The sequence below is a fragment of the Lithobates pipiens genome, unplaced genomic scaffold, assembly GCF_037356315.1.
Source record: "Lithobates pipiens isolate NorthernLeopardFrog02 unplaced genomic scaffold, aLitPip1_a1.2 Scaffold_19, whole genome shotgun sequence".
In the NCBI taxonomy this organism is placed as follows: Eukaryota; Metazoa; Chordata; class Amphibia; order Anura; family Ranidae; genus Lithobates; species Lithobates pipiens.
This window is the reverse complement of record NW_027507764.1, coordinates 402901087-402919508: the sequence shown is the minus strand read 5'-3', so window position 1 is coordinate 402919508 and position 18422 is coordinate 402901087. Positions and strand designations below refer to the sequence as shown.

The 18422-nt window shown below is 39.6% G+C and overlaps 1 protein-coding gene across 4 annotated transcripts in view; it reads right to left on the bottom strand.

Moving 5' to 3' along the window:
- Positions 1–18422, bottom strand: part of PTPN2 (protein tyrosine phosphatase non-receptor type 2) — a 127872-nt gene that overhangs the window by 24842 nt on the left and 84608 nt on the right. For all 4 annotated transcript variants that reach the window (XM_077492404.1, XM_077492405.1, XM_077492406.1 and 1 more), the window contains exons 3-5: positions 8717–8817; positions 3071–3169; positions 1076–1213 (exon numbers count right to left, since the gene is read on the bottom strand). In XM_077492404.1, coding sequence (XP_077348530.1) covers positions 1076–1213; positions 3071–3169; positions 8717–8817 — 338 coding nt within the window. The remainder of the gene's footprint in view (positions 1–1075; positions 1214–3070; positions 3170–8716; positions 8818–18422) is intronic.

Here is an 18422-nt window from a genome sequence, read left to right as displayed (position 1 = left end):
TCCCTCTGCTAAGACGATCCCTAGAAGATGAATGACATAATGACCTCAATGGCTGCCCCCACTTTGCATCAACACTGCAGTATGATAGTTTGTACACCTGACATCAGGCTTTGTAAGAGTTTGTTTAGTAATAATTATCCTGGATACTCATACTTGTCATAGTTCTTGATATTCTGATTGTGTGCAGATTAAATACATAAATCGAAATTTAATCAGAAGCCCAAGGATTGTGGGATACGTAGCTTCTTCACAGGAAGTATTAGTTATTAAACTACAGACAGAAGTCATGCATTAACCTTTGCAGTGCCATTCCTCATGTTTTAACATAAATACAAACTGCTGACAAAAATTTTAAATTTACCCTACTTTAGGCCATGCCTACAGGCCAACAAATAACGCCATGAAAGTACATAATCAATGTACATCTTGTGCAAGTAGGAAGGTATATAATGCCTTTAGGGCTCTCTTTCACAAATTGGGCATGCATGTCAGCTTTTTAGGTGGACCTGATCGCACCCTCCATTGCCCTCTTTGAAGCGGGAGATATCAGTTTACACCCGCCGACATCCGTTCTGCTAAAAACAGACAGATAGAGGTTCCGTTCCCTATACATCTTGACAGTCACACGCAAAACGGACAGGTGGTCCATCTACAGCTGATGGCCCATAGAGGAAAGTGGACTGTGTCCATGTCCACTCTGCATTAGCAAAGTGGACCTACTATGCGCCTGCTCAGCGGGGATCAGCGAACAGATTCCTTTGCTGGTGGAGATCAAAATCTGAAAAAGATTCCATCAGTGAGTGCTGCAAGAACATCCTACACATTACCATCAACTCATTATATATACACTGATATAAGCAGCATGGGACCTTCATAAGTAGGTAATTTTAAAACCAAGTATGATTTTAGCAACAGTTCAGAGATATTATACTTTACCCCAACTCCAACTATCTTTAAAATTAACATTATGAAGGATCATGAGCTTTAAATATTGACATGCTTGTTATCTGATCAGATGCAAACGTCTAGAACATACAACTCATGAAATAAGATGCTCTTGAATGAAATAACTTACATTAATGTTCTGTAGCTGTAACACTCTGACTGTGTAGTTTGCTTTAATATCTTCGGATAACAGCTTTACACACAGTCCCGTTTCCCTAAAAGGAAGTACTTCGTCCTCGGGAGTAGGCCAATACTGTGCACACTTTACCTATATGAATGTATGAACACATAGGTGAACAAAATGTTTTATGCTAGGGTAAGATAGGCACACAACAATCTGCTCACCATTAGTGTTTATGGATATAAAATATTGCCACAGGATAGAAAAAAAAGCTGTAATTCCATCAGTTATGTTGTAAAAGACATTATGTAAAAGAAATCCTTATTGAACCGATGAGGGTTTTTATTCATTCCGCTCAGGGTATAGCTAGTAGTAATTATCATATTCAACTGACCTTATTCTGTAGTGTTAAAGATGCTTTAACATTCATCCAAACAGCTTATTTTGTTTTAATGAATGTCAGGAACATACCTCAGCATTTATAGCCACAAAAGGGTCACCTAGTCAACTTAATGCAATCACACGTGATCTGTCAAAGCCAAAGTTTACTTTCCAAGAGCAAGATGGGAGTTGCAAAGGAAGGTGAAACCACCCTGTGCCATTTCAAAATCCAATTGCAATGGTTGCATGAAGTCCAAGACATGTGCTAATTGACTAAATGAAATGGACGAAAGAGCAAATTGTCATTGGATCGCCAGGGTAAAGACATTAAAAATGCCACTGCAGCATAGTGATTGGATTAAGGTAAGTTACCCATGTGGTTATAGATGTTTGACACTTATTATAATCAAAGCTACTCAAATGTGTTTTTAAAACACCTTATAGATACAGAACAAGTCCAGTAACCACAAGCCATACTAAATTATTCTCAATTGTGAAAAGCTAGTTCTTTTGTTAAACTTTACTTGGGAGGGTGCATATGATCAGTACAGGGCCAATCACTGTCCAGACAGAGGGTTGGGGGGGGGTCTTGCATCATCATAGGACAGAGAGAACGCCTCCTACGAGCTTTAACCAGACACTGATAGAGGTCACAAGACTACTAGAACACTGCTCATGAGAAAAGTTATTTAGCAGTTAATATTTACTAAAATAATTGCATTTTCATGTTCCGTGTACTGTGGGAGACCAGATATATTGAATGCAGGGTCCTGGGTTTAGTAACACTTTAATTCCCGAGCTTGTTTCCAGCTTCTGCTCCCAACTGGTTTCTCTCTACAGATACCTCAATTTCCAGTAGCTTCACTGGAAGGCACCAGTGTTCTTCACTAAACTAAGCAAAGCAATACTAATAATGCTATAAGTCATTTTAATCATATTAACCATTCTCTACCCAGCTTGCTTACAGGAATTATGTAAACACAAAAGCACAGCTGTTCTTCGGAAGAAGTATGGTCAGCTGTCTGATGGGAAACAAGACATTGGAGGGGAATTTGACAAAACTGGAGCAGCTGTGCATGGAAATCAATTGGCTTCTACCTTTCATTTTCACATCTTAAATGAACAAGCTAAAGTTAGAATCCAATTGGTTGCCATGCTCTGCTGCTCCACTGCTTATAGCTGACAGTTTCTGTTCAACCATAATCGAATGAAAAAATAAAAAACAACCCCCTTAATAGTATATTTCCCAGCTTTAAAAAAAAAAAAAAAAACATAATTTTGAATAGGATAGCTAGTCTTTAGTCTATGCACTTGGCTTGAAAACACAGGCTGTGCTTCAATCATTATTCAGCTATGCTTTCAAGTGTGTTAAATCCATTGTAAGTCTTTAAATTGCTGGCTAATATGGATGAATTGATTCAATTTAGGTTCTCGGGATCCATTTCCAGAATATACTGCATGCAAGGCTCAGCCGCCCAGGATAGTATGCATCTGACTGGTGACACAATCTAGGGCCAGGAAATAAATGCTATAAAGAGAAACAGCAGATGGAGATGTGAAACTGATTGTAACTGCAAGAACATGACTCCATTTCCGAGAAAGAAGACTGACTACTACACTCACCGCATCCTTCTCAATGACTCGGTTCAGCATTACAATTGCTTTGCTTTTCTGCTGCCACACCATTAACCAGAAGTGACAGCAGGTGTTGGGGAGAGGGCCCTGAGAAGAAAAGCAACAAGAGCTATTAACAGTGATCACCCTAAAAATTTGCCAAATTTTCTTAAATGCATTCTTTGACGCAAACAAATTGAAGACATAAAGTGCATTTATCATCCTACTACATTTAAAGACTTCCAACACTCAGCTTATTGGCTCCATGGCAACTAGTGGCATCATATAAACAAAGTACATTTTGAGCTTTTATTGCATTATACAAATATAAAAAAATAAAGAAGTAGAACCAATTGACAGCAAAACCGGTCACACAAGACCCAACTGTCAAACAATAGCCATGCCTCTTTGTGCAATATTATTCCCACTCCTCATTACAGTAGTGTGTACCAGTGTAAATTACAATGAAAAATTAGTCAGAATGTCAACGTCACTCTTAGTTCCAAGAAAATACATCCCCATCCATGTAATAGCAACCTGAAATTGTCAGGATTCAGGGTTACAGCTAGTTTCTTAGAAAACAGACTAGATATCGGTCCCTGTCAAATAACAGAACACTGCTCAGCCCGCCTTTCCATGCCAACAAACAGGTATGAAGGTGGGACTAAGCATTTGTCTCAGATAGAGACATGCCTTTTCAAATTTGTCTGGACAGCCCCAATTCAGATACAATATGTGGCTTTTTAGAATGGAAACGTGGCAATCACCAATCCTTTTAAAGACTAACGTTGGAGCTATGTTTTTTTCCAATGTATTATAACTTTTGCTTTCACGCAAACCAATGAACCCTGAGCCACACACCAAGCAATCCTGTACATCAAAGAGGTAATAGCAGCCTCAGTCTCTCTGTCCCAACCACACACTGACGCATTTCACCCCACCCACAGGGCCTTTGGAGTGCGGCCATCCAGAGCTCTGTCATTATCCAGCTTATCTGCATGTTGTGGCTCGCACTCGGATCCCTTCACCTGGAGAAATTATCTCCAAGTTCCCAGGACCTGCCTTTGAGCGATGGTGAATATCTCCCTAGTCATGGTAGTTTATGACTAGGCCTGTGGGCTTGGTGAAATGCAATGGTGATATGTGGCCCGGGACAGAGATAGCAGCCTCAGTCTATTACCTCTCTGATGTATGGGATTGCTTGGTGTGGGGTTTGTGGTTCATTACTCTTGCTCTCATACACTGCAAGTGGTTTAAACAGACTTCTCACCCAGCTGCACCCCAATTAGAATCCACTGGACATGGCTGTACAATCTGGAGCGGGGACCCGAAGCTTTCATATGTAAAATAGTAGTATGCTCAACAAAGGTCTATGGGCCACTGTGGCAGCAAGTCCCTCCAACAAATCCAGCAAACATACTGGGATGGTCAACGTAACTGAAAAAGAGCCCTGACCTTCATTATAAAACATGGGTGACATCTTTACAATATTGTTGGATCAAGGGACAATGCCAAAAAAATGTGAGACAAATCCACAGGGGAGAAAGTACAATGCCAGTATTCTGCCATAAGGGACTGGTAAATTCTTGTTAATATGGTAGACGTACATTACAGTACATACAATGTAGAAACCTGTGCTGGATCAAATGATCACTTGCAGACACATGGTGTTGAAAATAGGTAGTCCCACATAATCCCCCTGTAAATCAATATACATCAGTCACCCACTTCAAAGCTCAATTGAACCTATAATATAGTATTATAAAACTGAAGGAGGCCTGATCAGAAACACATTTTTGTACACTTCAATCATTTTCACCAAAGAATCAGCATGCAATAACGTTTCTAATAGTGAGGGCAGAATCACCAAAATGGGCAAGCCAAATTGGTACTCAAATGGTGTGACATAATTATAAGTACCAATTAAGAAGTACAAATTTAAGAAGTACAAGGAAGTACCAAGTTGATCAAACACCATTAATTTACCTTCAGACACAACATCTCCAATTGTCTTATTTCCCTAGTGGCCCACAGCCACTGGCATCAGGGAAGGCCAATCAATAACGATATTGAGGATTTAGTCACAAAAGCTAAACCTGGGTGAAACCCCATTCTCCATCCTATATAAAAAGTTTGTGGGCCTTCCCCTAAGCACTTATAGTTGTTTTCAGTAATCCCGTGGTGGTATGGGGTGCCTGAGGACCCCTGCAAAAGGAGGAATTTGAAACCCTCATAAAATCCCATCAACTCTGTAGCAGCATCATCATCTCTGACCAGTCACCTACAAGGCCATTTGCCCAGCCAAATAATACTCAAGGTCAGTAAGCATCAAGGCCCCCTGACCCACAGGCCCCAATTGCTATCCGAAGGTGAGATGACAGTCAAATGAAGGCACTAAGATTTTGTTAATCTTTTTGAAATAGAAACGATGGGCCCAGATCGGTGCAGATTTCAAAAAGTGTAAGGCGACAGGTAGGATCTTTGTTTGTAAAGAAGTTCACCTTTGGAACATGTTCCACCCTAAAAACAGATGCAACATGTTCCGATATCTGCAGCCTTTCCTCTCCTTACCTGACAGCAGGTGGAAGATTTTCTCCCCGCACCCAATATCATAATTTGAACATAGCATGGCCATAGCTTGCAGTTCTCAATGAGGTTGCTGGTGAGTGCTTTCATAGTGCATTGATTTTTCTGCTCTTAGATAATGGTCTGCCTGTATGAGCAGACAGCTATGGTGGGAGTCTGCAGGAACCTGCGATTACACCAGCTATCTGCTGATCGTGACTGCAATGCTCTGCAGGCTCCTTAGAAGAAAAAAAAAAAAAAGAAGAAGAAACAGAATCGCCCTCCCCCAGTGGGAAAAAGAAACCTGGATTGTGAAAGTAGGAAAGCAAAAGCTCCCTGTAAAAACAAAAAAACTTTAACTTAAAGCAGAACTTCAGTCATCTCTCCCCCCCCCACCCCCCCCATCTTTCATTCTATTAAATCTTCTGCCTTTGTTGTTTTAACTTTGGATAGTAAAACTTTTTTTTCTGCCAGTAAATATCTTATACAGCCCTCTTCCTGTTTGTCTAGTAAAAAGCCCAGCCTTATGACATCATGCACAGCTCTAAGTCTCCTGAGTGTTTGCCAGGTAGGGAGGGGTCGAGTCATAAGAGGGCCAATGAGAGCTGCAGGTGTGCCTCTGTCTGTGTAAATACAGGAAGTTAACAGGCAGCAGCTTCAGCTGTCCGCAGTTAAAATGGCTGTAGCCAGACTCAGTGGGGGGAGATTTCTGCAGCATATTTGGCAAGTACAGAATCAGTATATATAAAAAAATAATATGCAACGTGGTTAGAGGGAGGCTTCAGAATGACAAAGACGTTTTCTTACAAATTATGTGAGCAGACTGCAGTTTCATTTTTATATTAACTTTTATATAATTATATAATTATATATATATATATATATATATATATATACATACACATATACACACACACACACACACACACACGGGATTGGTTCTGATGTGTTCCTTAAAAATAAGGATATATTCAACCATGGGTGGTAACAAGCTTATGCTTAGTTAGAGACAACCTTATAACAATTGAAGTAGTGAGCGCACCAGATTATTTCAGCACTTAGCACCCAAAGCAACTGTATATTCCTTGTAAACCATATACTCTAGAAAATGTGCAGCACTTTTGAGCAATAACTATAGGCTCCGTCACAAAATCAGTTTGTTAAAGCCTTAAGCCTCATGCACCACCAGATGCATTAGCTGTAGAAAGCTCTAGCTGTAAAATAAGTTTTGCAGTGTTCTTGAAGTACTGTTTTTCAGCAAAACTCTACTCCCACAAAAGCTTATGGCTCAATACCACTGATAAATGCTCAATAGCCAAGTTTTTCAGCATTTTTAAGCTTTTATCAGAGTAAGGCTTGATTCCCACTTATGCATAAAAATGCATAGGTTTTAATCAGGTCTATGAGTGTTTTTCCAACTAAAAAATTCTTCTTAAAACACACTCGTTGTGAAGGGTTTTTTACAGCCAGAAAACACCTGTCAAAAAACGCTGATAAAAGCCTATGTGTGCATGGACACATAGGATAAAATGCTGAGTTTAATGGCTGCAGAAAAAAATTTAATTAATTAAAAAAAATCAAGTAACAAGGCACAATACAATATCAGAGAGAACACCAGGTGCATAAAGATGCTTTCACACGTGGGCCTCCACCAAAAACATGCACTTACCAGATAAAAGAATATAGTAGGCATCAATCCATACTTAGGACCCCGTCCTCTTCAGTCAATGCCACCAGCTAAATGAGAACAGTTATCCAGAGCACCACACTAGGTAAAAAACTCACCAGCAAGGAACCCAGAAAAGTTTATATATGTATTGGCTTACAAAAGGGCTATACAAATGTTAAAAGCATAATAAAATAACACTAAGTGCACAGACAGTGCCGTGGAGTCATGCCATATACGTTGCCAAGGGAATGCCATAATCTTGCTGGTGAGCTTGTTTATACCTAGTGTGGTGTTCTGGATACCATCTCTCATTTAGCTGGTAGCATTGACTGAAGAGTATGTTGTCCTAAGTACGTATTGATGCCTACTATATTCTTTTATCTGGTGAGTGCATGCTCATACAACTTTTTGCACCCGGTGTTATTTCACTTATATTATATTATACCTTATTACCCGCTACTTCTGGTAAGCAGACAGGACTGCTATCAATTGCAAACTGAAGGCATTTCTCCTCACTAGGATTTCAGCTATTGCTTTTAAGGCAAAACTGACTTTTTGCGAGAGAACCTATATTTCAGCAAAAGCGCTGTACATTTTCTAGAGAGACAACCTTATCTTAAAGTGGAATGCCAGCACCAGCTGACCTCAAAAGGGTCTGCTATAAGGCCTCTTCTGCCCCTCCTCTTTCAGAAATAGCACTTTTTTTTGGGGGGGGGGGGGGTAGTGAGTACCTGGTTTTGACAAGTATCTGCTCCCATTTCCGCTCGGATCACTGAGGCAATCTCAGCAGAAGTTCTCCTCTCCCTGCAGTCTTTGACACAAGACAGGTACTATAAAGGCTGCGGCACCATTCACAATGTGCAGCAGAGCCTGTGCATGCAGAGTGGGCATCTGAATTTGATGGCGAAAGCTGTCACAGCCAGGTGTCCACACAGTTAGGATGCTGATGCCGAGGACTGAAGACAGGTGGATAAAAGGGTTTGGGTGAACACGACGTTGGAGCCCGGAACAGGCAAGTGTCAGTTTATTAAAAGTGAGCAGCTACAGTTTTTTTTAGCTGCTGGCATAATTTTTACAATGATTGGAGCTCCTCTTTTAAAAATCTGTAGCAGCACAAATAGACAGCATGAAGTCAACAAGTTTCTCGTCAAACCAGCCAGTATTTATTTAATCAACGTGTTTAAAAAAAAAAAAAAAAAAAATTATATATATATATATATATAACTGGCCTAGTCATAACCCTAGCAGTGGGTCCAGCAAAAGAGTGCTGGGGAGAATACAGACAGGGCAACACAGACAGTCAGCTGTGACATCCTGACCAGTCAGAGCCATTCCCAACTATCTACACAAAATATTTAACATGATTACTGCACCCTTAAAAAAAAATTATAAACAAACCAAAAAAAACAAACCACACTTACCTGTGTTAAAATGTAATTCCTTTGAGCTTCTTCAACAACCACAAGACTGGCATTGATATAATCATTATCCACATTCTGCAGCTTGACACGGCTATGGTCATCTGTGAGGAGAGGGGGAAAGTAGTGATGGTAAAGTAAACACTTCTTTTTAAAAATTTAAACTTCTGCTTACAGAAACTAATTTTCATTTTAAATAAGAGTCTCGATAGCTTTAGCTGCACTTTAACTTCAATTTTCATTGTTCAATTATTCATTTAGGCTGGATTCACACTGGTGCGATGCCAGGCATAGCATGTGATTCGCAACGCATTGCTGTGCAGATCACATGCAACGTCTGTGCAATGCGAATTCTGCCATACAGTTTGAATGGCTGAATTTGCCTAGCATTCACACCAAAATGGCGCAGGACCCATTTTTTGGTCCGCACTGGAATGGGAGCGCATTGTGTTCTGGGGGTCTCATTAACCGGCAAGATTGGAATTGCGCTGGTTCCTGCACTGCACAAGTGTGAACCTGAGCCCAAGAACCCATTTCCTGCATTAAACCTGAAAACATAAAAAAATATCTACAGGAAGGCACGTTAGCTGTATCACTTTCAAAAAGTCTAGCCCAAGGGACAATGGTCATCTCAAACCTGACTGCCCTTTAAACTTGAAATAGGGCCAGGCTATGGACATTAAAGTGGTGGGTGTATGTATAATAGAATATATTTATTAAATTATAATAAAATAATAAACATTCTATACTTAGCTTCTCTGTGCAATGATATTGTACAGAGCAGCCCTAAACCTTCTCCTCTGGGGTACCCCCCACCGGTGCAGTCCTCTCCCCATCATCAAGCCACTTGCTATGGGGGCACTCATGCAGGCTCGCTTTCAGGCCAGGCTTTGTTCATCTATACACAAACAGTACAGCTCAGCCCCATCCCCTGCTCACATGAGTTGATTGACAGCAGCAGGAGCCAATGGAGCCTATTGCTGTATCTGTGCCTGTGATAGGAGAGCGAGTAGCGCTGCTAATCTCAGACACAGCAGTGGTACGATCTATAACTCAAGTATCATGTAGTATCAAGATCACGGAGAGTTTTTTTTTTTTACCTTAAAGTGGATGTAAACCCTCACATGTACCCAGTGACGTGAACAGCCTCAGATGATACACTGATGAAACAAATCTCCCTACATAACTTTTAGGCCCCATGCACACTGAAGCTGTTTTTTTGGAGTTTGCAAGGTTTTTTTATTTGTTATGTTTTTTAACAGCTCATAAACGCCACTCTTATATGTGTACATGCACACATGGACGTTTTTTAACTTTTATTAGCAGTGTGGAGTTTATGGGCTTTTTTCTGAGCAAAAACAAAAAAAAGCTTTCAAGAGTCTTTTTCTAAACACAAAAAACGCCAAAAGCTGATAAAAGTCGATAGACGCTCAAAAACGTGGTTCACCAGCATTTTCCTATTTTTTCCCCCCACTTCAGTGAACTTTTTCCGAAAGACATTTTCAACTTTGCAGTTCAATTTTGTCCCATCTCGTTCTCACATCATACTGGCCTTTCCTCCTCTTTCCCCCCCCTCCCCTTTCTCCTTCCTTTAACAATCTCTTCATTAAATATTTTAAATGATTTTTACAAAAATTAAACTTCTCTCACCAGCATTTAAAGGTTTTTGATCCATAATAATAGTACTAAAAGAAAAAAAAAAAAAACGCGGAAAACGCTAGAAAAATTAAACACTATTGCAAAAATGTTTAAAAAGTTGAAAGACACTGCAAAGCTACTGCCGTTTTTATAACATTTTTACAGTTGCACCGATACTATTTGTAGTATTTGCACAAGTATCTGTACTCATGTAAATGCACAGATACCGATACTTTCAAGCTCGGTTCTTCGAGTTGTCAGTGGGTCTCCCCAGTGTTAAAGAAGTCTGGTAAATGGAGCTGTCAAATTTTTTTTTTTTTTTCTTAAAAGCAGCTGGCAAGGTTTATTAACAACATTGCTCAGCCCTGAAACATAAAATAAAAAGGAAACATTGTTTATTTTTGTATATTTATGTTTCTTCAGCTGCAGATCAAAGGGATGAACAAATGTTCCTCTGTTTAACCCCTTAACCCTTAATTTACTCTAATCAGCCTTAATTAACTCCCAATTCTACATTTAATTAGTATTTCCTGCTTTTTTTTTCCTTTTGTTCATGTCTATTTTATAAAACGATAAACAATTAAAACTTTTTTTTGTTTGCTTTGTTAGTAAATATTTTTACACATATATATTTGCACATTTCAGATTAAAAAAGCGCTAAGATAAAAAAAAAAAAAAAAGTTGCGGTAGATATCGGTAATTGGTATCAGCGATTACTTAAAGAAAAAAAAAAGTATCGGTACTATCACAAAAAAAAAAAAAAAAAATAAAAAAAAAAAAAAGGTATTGGTGCATCCCTAGTTTTTTTAACGTCCAGTGTGCATGGCGCCTTACATGTATATCTGCTGTCTTCAGAGATAGAGAGAGAGAGAGAGAGAAATTATATATATATATATATATATATATATATATATATATATATATATATATATATATATATATATATATATATATATATATATATATATATATATATATATATATATATATAATCACACACACTATATAAATAATAAAAACAAACCAAAAAAAAAAATTTATGTATACACGCTTTAGAAAGTTCAGCTCATGATGGGAGATTTTCTGGTCCTGTTCAGGACTGCAGTGAAGCCTGGGCATACAGCCAAGACCGCGGACTGGAGGAAAAGCACACAACCCTTCTCCTCATAGGTGGAGACTTTCAGACTGGTTCATTGAATATTTTAGGGCTCAGCTAATCTATTTATAGCATCCTCCCCAACACAAAACTCAGGCTGCTTTTATGTCTGTTAACAGAGAACTTGCCAGAGGTCATCAGGCTAACAGAAGAACGGAGCAGGAGACAGCCAATGGGAACGTGCTTTGAAAGATAAAAAAAAAAAAAAACACTGCAGATATATGCGCCCAGCTCAAATTTCATGAATCAGGTTTGCATCCTGTATTCCGAGGCTTCACTGCCGTACTGAACAGGAAGAGGAAACCTAACAATCTGAACTTTCTAAAGTATATATAAAGCTGAAGACAGCAAATATATATGTAAAACTTAGGCTACTTTAACACTGGGATGGGAGGCCGATAGCAGTAAAAAAAGAGTCACTAATTTTAGTGATGCTTTTTGGCCACTAGCTGGGCGCTTTTAACCCCCACTATCGGCCAAATTAAGGGTTAAAATCGTCTGTAAGCACCGCTGCCAAAGTGCTTTGTAGGCGCTTTAGCAGCAGTGCCCACTGATTCCAATAGAAGGAGCGGTGGAAAAATGCCCCAGTGTGAAAGGGGTCTTAGGTAGGGAGATGGGTTTCATCCCTGTGTATCGTCTGAGGCTGTTCACTTCACCGGGTAAATGAGAGGGTTTACATCCATTTTAGGGTAAAGACTGCATTAAAGTAAAAAACCTCATGCCTTTAGAACCACTGTAAATAAACTTTCATTCCTCAACTCTTATGCACAAAAGGTGAAGCAAAACTTCAAAATCAAAACTTACAAAAAAAATAAATTTGTATGTAGTTTACGCAACTTTTTAACTGCTTTTTATACAAGTTATAGAAGTATAAAATGAGCTCAGAGTATCCCAAAGCTTCATGGAGGGAGCCTAAGGATGCAAACTAGGCTCCATACATAACCTGTAGTGATGAGGACTATTTTAAGGAATGGCAAAATACAATAAACATTCTGTTTACAGAACATCTCCAGGTAGCAATATTGCATTTACAGAAAATTACAGTGGCTGCAGATTGAAAAGGAAAGCTAATTTTTAAGAACATTTATAATATGCCTTTTGTCGCAATTGTATATGCTATATATTCCCCCCCCCCCCCCCCATGAAAGTGGAGTTACCCTTTAAGGATATATTTAAAAAAAAAAAAAAAAAAAAAAAAAAAAAAAAAAAGTTTACGTTGACCTTCCCTAGGTAACAAAAACCTTTGAACAATTAGAGACTGGAAACCACCAGATCATTAATGATAAATCAAGCACAAAGGAGTATAGAACGTTAAAACACACACACACGGAATTGTGGCAGTACGATTATTCCTTCAGTCGCATTGGCCAAATTGTTTATTGACTTACAACGCACACAGATTCATTTCTTACTGGAATATCACAGAGACACTTATGATTCACTCATCAGCTATTTTCAATGGGTTTACAGTAAGCTCCATATAAAACCATCTCTTGATAAATAAAATTGACTTGCTAAACAAATAATTCTAGGACAGGACCCAAAGGATTTCCAAGACAAATCTTTCAAGCATACAGTTATTCTTTTTACTGAAAGCAGGGCATATTACAGAAGCCAAAAAAAAACTTAAAAACAGATTGTCAAAAACGTATCCATCTTTTACTCTTAAAGGGGTTGTAAAGCCAGAAGGTTTATAAATCGTAATGCATTGAATAAATTAGGATAAAAAGCCTTCTGTATACAGCAGCCCCCCCTCGGCCTCGCTAATACTTACCTGAGCCCCATCTCTGTCCAGTGATCTCCACAAGTGTATCAGTCAACCAAGACTCTCCCTCCTGATTGGCTAAGACACAGCAAAAGCGCCATTGGCTCCCGCTGCTGTCAATAAATGTCAGCTATCCAATCAGGAGAGAGGGGAGCGGGCAGGTCACAGCCCAGTGTCTGAATGGACACGTAGAGCTGTGACTTGGCTCGGGTGCCCCCATAGCAAGCCGATTGCTGTGGGGGCACACAACAAAAGGGAGGGACCAGGAGCACAGAAGAGGGACCAAAAAGAGAAGTATCAGGGCTGCTCCATGCAAATGAGCAGGTAAGTATAACATTTTTATTAAAACAAAAAAAATAAATAAAAAAACAACAAAGACTTTACAAATACTTTAAGCATTTCTGTAAAAACCACAAAACGAGAATAGGAGTCCACTGAAGGACACCGGAAATCTTAAACGGTCGAATTATACTGCTGTTTAAAAGAGAAATGGACATTGGCAAAAAAAATTAAAAATAAAACGCGCACACACACACACAAAGTTTAAAATGGGCACAGAGGAGCCCAAAGTTCCATGTAGGGAGCCTAAGGATGCAAACAAGGCTCCCTGCATAACCTATAGAGATAAGGACTATTGGAAGTCTGAGAAGAGAAGAAGCTGGTATGAGAGGAGACCTGAACAACCACCTGTTAGAACCTGGAGAACAGAAGAAGACCAGGTAGTAGCCTTAATGGAACAAGAAGCTGATTCGCCCTTACTGGGAACATTAGGAATGACAAAGAGCATCTTTCTGAAGAATCAGTGGCTGCGAGAAACTCACATCCAGGCAATACAAGGAGATCACCTGATGAAATAGAGCTGGAGTCAGACATGGATGCAAAATGACGCTTGATGGTCCTGCCTGCTACCTGAGTAAATGCTTTGGCTGTGCTGACATCTCTACCTGTACTGACTATGGACAGTATTCCTGCCGTCTGCCTGTTTTGCTGTCGCTGTCCATGTTCCTGCCGGCTGCCTGGACCGATGTTCTCCTCTGTGGACCACTGCACTACTAAAACTTTCTCTTTTCTTTACCCTTTGCTCAGCAGAACATATTTTTGTTTGCAATTGGTATGTACAGTACATGCGATGTGTTACAAATATGAAGGGCCTTCAACAATGTAATAGGTTGGCAGGAATTTGTGCATGTAATTTCTGCTCCTAGAATGCCTAAAATGTAAAAAAATAAAAAAATGCTAATAACTTTTTTCCCCACATTTTCCAAAAACATCTGGAAAAAAATTAAAAGGTTCAAAAGACTCATTATACCTCAGATTATACATTGGGTTGCTAGCTTTCCAAAAATGGGGTCATTTTGTGTGCATTTCCATTGTCCTCATGCTCCAGGAGCTTCAAAAGTGCGATTGTGTGTCATCAAATGAGATGTGCAATTTATGCTCGTAGAACGCCTGGAGATGCTACTTGGAAATTGGACCTCTGTATGTGGCCAGGCTGTGTAAAAGTCTCTCACATGTGGCATCGCTATACTGAGGAGTAGCAGAATGTATTTTGGGGTGTCATTGCAAGTATGCATGTGCTGTGTGAGAAATAACTTGTTATTAAAGACAATTTTTTTTTGTTTATATTTTTTTATTTATTTATTTTTTTTTTACACAAAAAGTCTTATTTTCCCAAGAATTGTGGGAAAAAAATTACAACTTCAAAAAAAAAACCACCATGCCTCTTACTAAATAACTTGGAATTTCTACTTTTCAAAAAGGGGTCATTTGGGGGGTAATTGTATTTTCCTGGCTTGTTAGGGTCTCAAGAATTGAGATAAGCCTTCAGTACATCAGGTGTGATCAATTTTCAATGATTTACACAATAGTTGGTAAACTAATTTTCACAAAGACCAAATAATATACAATAATTTGGGTTATTTTTACTAAAGATATGTAGCAGTATACATTTTTGCCCAAATTTATGAAGAAAATACTTTTTTGCAAAATTTTACAATAGAAACTAAAAAGCCTTTTCTGGCTGATATTGCAGAAAACCCCAAAAAAATAAAAATAAATAAAAACATTTGTTTGGGTACAGTGTAGCATGACTGAGTAATTGTCATTCAAAGAGTGTGAGCGCTGAAAGCTAACAATTGGTCTGGGCAGGGAGGGAGTATAAATGCCCTGTATTGAAGTGGTTAAGTTCCACAGTGAGTACAACAAGCATGCTATTCTGAACAGATTTTACTGTTGTGGGTTTAGTAACACTTTAAAGGACAGAGACTTAATCCTTGATGCAGAGGGCAAAATGCTGGTCCAGACCAAGCTGTAAGAAAGTAAGGATTCGGCACAAAGAGTACCTTCCACATATAGTGCCTTACAAAAGTATTCACCCCACCTTGGCATTTTTCTTGTTTTGTTGCCTCACAACCTGGAACATGGATTGTTTGAGGAATGGCGTCATTTAACCACTTGGCCCCGGGCCATTTTGCTGGCTAAAGACCAGGGCTCAACAAAATTGACAGCTTTTTTCCCCCCACAAAGATTCCTTTTGGTGGTATTAGATCACCTCTGCGGTTTTTATTTTTTGCGCTATAAACCAAAAAAAAGGAAAAAAAAAAAAAAAGTGTCAATTTTGATACGATACGTATTCTTCCACATTTTTTTTATTTTATTTTTTTTACCAAAAATAATCGCAATAAGCAATTGATTGGTTTGCGCAAAATGTATAGCGTTTACAAAATAGGGGATAGTTTTATGGCATTTTTATTAATAATCTTTTTTTAATAGTACTAGCGGTGATCAGCAATTTTTATTGTGACTGCAACATTATGGCGGACACATCGGACATTTGACACATTTTTGGGACCATTGTCATTTATACAGCAATCAGTGCGATACAAATGCACCGATTCATGTGTAAATGACACTGGCAGTGAAGGGGTTAACCAGGGGGTGGCAGTGTAGGGGATAAGTGTGTCCTAGGGGCGTGTTACTAACTGTGGGGGGCGTGGCTGTGTGTTAGTGAACACTGATCTCTGCTCCCTGTGATTGGAGCAGATATCAGTGTCACTTGTTGCTAGGCAGAACAGGGAGATGTTTACTTCAGCATCTCCCTGTTCAACCTCCCCGTGAGACGATCACCGGTATCCCCACAGTGATAGAGTCAGCGGGACCCACGACCGGACTCACGTGGTCCCGACCGGCAGGCGCGCTGCTGGCAGCGTGCACACGGCAGCAATTTCAAATGGACGTACCTGTAGGCCAATTTGCCTGTCCGTGCCATTCTGCCGACGTAGATTGTTGTGCACTGGTCAGGAAGCGGTTAAGGAGACCGGACTGGCAACAGCACTGGTAGAAGACTACAGGACACACCAAGATTTAGACTAGACTACACTAGAGATTGCAGCGCCTCACAGCAGGAGTCTTGTGCGTCTCCATTCACCGTTTCAGGCCCGAATTCAGCCTAAAATCAGGCCTGCAACTGACAAAAAAGACGAACAGGACTCCCATGCAATTTGCACCAGAGCCACTGAAGAGATGTGTGAACCGGTCACAATCTCCTACTATGCAAATTGGATGCAGGGAATCCCACATCCAATTCACAATAGTGTGAACCCACCCTTAGCTTCATCCATCAAGAATTAGAGAATCTCTGCATCAAACATGACCTCGGGGACTGAAGGCTCAGAGACTACTAATGTCGCAGGGTAGATCAGATAGAGATTTTGTAGGTTAAGGTGCTGAAGTTTTCTTATGGCCTCTGTAGTCAGTCAGTGTTTGTGCTATAAGTGCAATTTTTCTTTTATGAACCCTACTTCACTGAAGTCATCCCTGGATAGAGCAGAGGATCGCATTACATCCAACAGAGCTAGTGAAATCTCCTAAGATGGCATAAATGTTAACAAAGGTCAAAATTGAGGGCCATCTGTGTTAGGCCACTCTGGAAGCATGTGGCAGATAGCACTGGAACAGTTAATGGAGCGGAAGATGAAAGCACACATTACAGTGGGACTGGTCCCCATGTCTAGGGGTGGGAATAAATAAATCAAATACATTTTAAAATATCCCTCTAATGTGTTAGACTATAAGAGGTATAAGAACTCCCCCCGCCCCCCCGCCCCCCAATTACAAATCTTCCAGGAGACCAAGAGAAAGCAGCAGCTCTAATAGGAACCATCTCACCTTTGAAGGAGGAACAGTCATTTTGCACATTCTAGAGGACCCACTATTTTGAGGGTTTTATCCCCACATTATACTTGTCCAAAAGGCCTTTGGAAAATATGTTTTTTTTTCCCAAGGTCCTTTCCTATGGGAAATTTTATGTAGAAAGCATTTATTTAATGAGAAAATTTCTGTTTTATGGGGACACCTAACTGCATGTTCCAACTCATCAATGTTTCCTTAGGTTTGAAGAACAAATGTAAAATGACCTGCCATGGGCACTTTGGAGGCCCTAGGAGACTTGCAAACCCTGTTTAAGGACCCATGCTTTATCATCCTGCACCAACTTCCTGCAGTACTCAGATAAATCAGAAGGTGGAAGTTCAGGTGGTTTTTTTTGGGAGGGGGGGGGGGGGGGGGTTAAGGAGTTCAAAGGTCTAGTTAACTTATAGTTCTATTTTGTGGCCCATATAAAAGGGGTTTAAGGTCTTAAAATGTTCCATACCCAGACGGATTATAGAATCAATTCTTTGCACTTATAATAACACAGGTCATCACACTCAAGCTATGATAAAGGCGCATTCCACAAGATCTTTGGCTGCTTTGTGGGCTGGAGTTTCTTGGAAAGTGCTTTCCAAAGCCATGGTTTGGTCTACAAACTTATTTTTTAATTGTTAACCAGCCAAGATTTGACCTTTGGTTGAAGGTTTTACAAACTGTTTTTCCCTCCTTAAGGTATGTTAATTGTCTTGTATGAAAAAGATTAGGGAAATATACATGTATACTTCAGGGTAAAAGGCATTTCCAGGACTCTTAAGACAGCTTCTATATTTACACCCATAGTTTCTGCATGATAGTTTTGCTGGTTGGTGTTTGGTGATGGCTCTTGGTTTATCATGATTTCTGACATCCTTAATAGTGATGCTTTTATAAAACAGAGAACGAGGAGCTTTTAATCTTTGTGGTTTGCATTTCATGTTGCAAGTGGAAACAATCATCTCTCA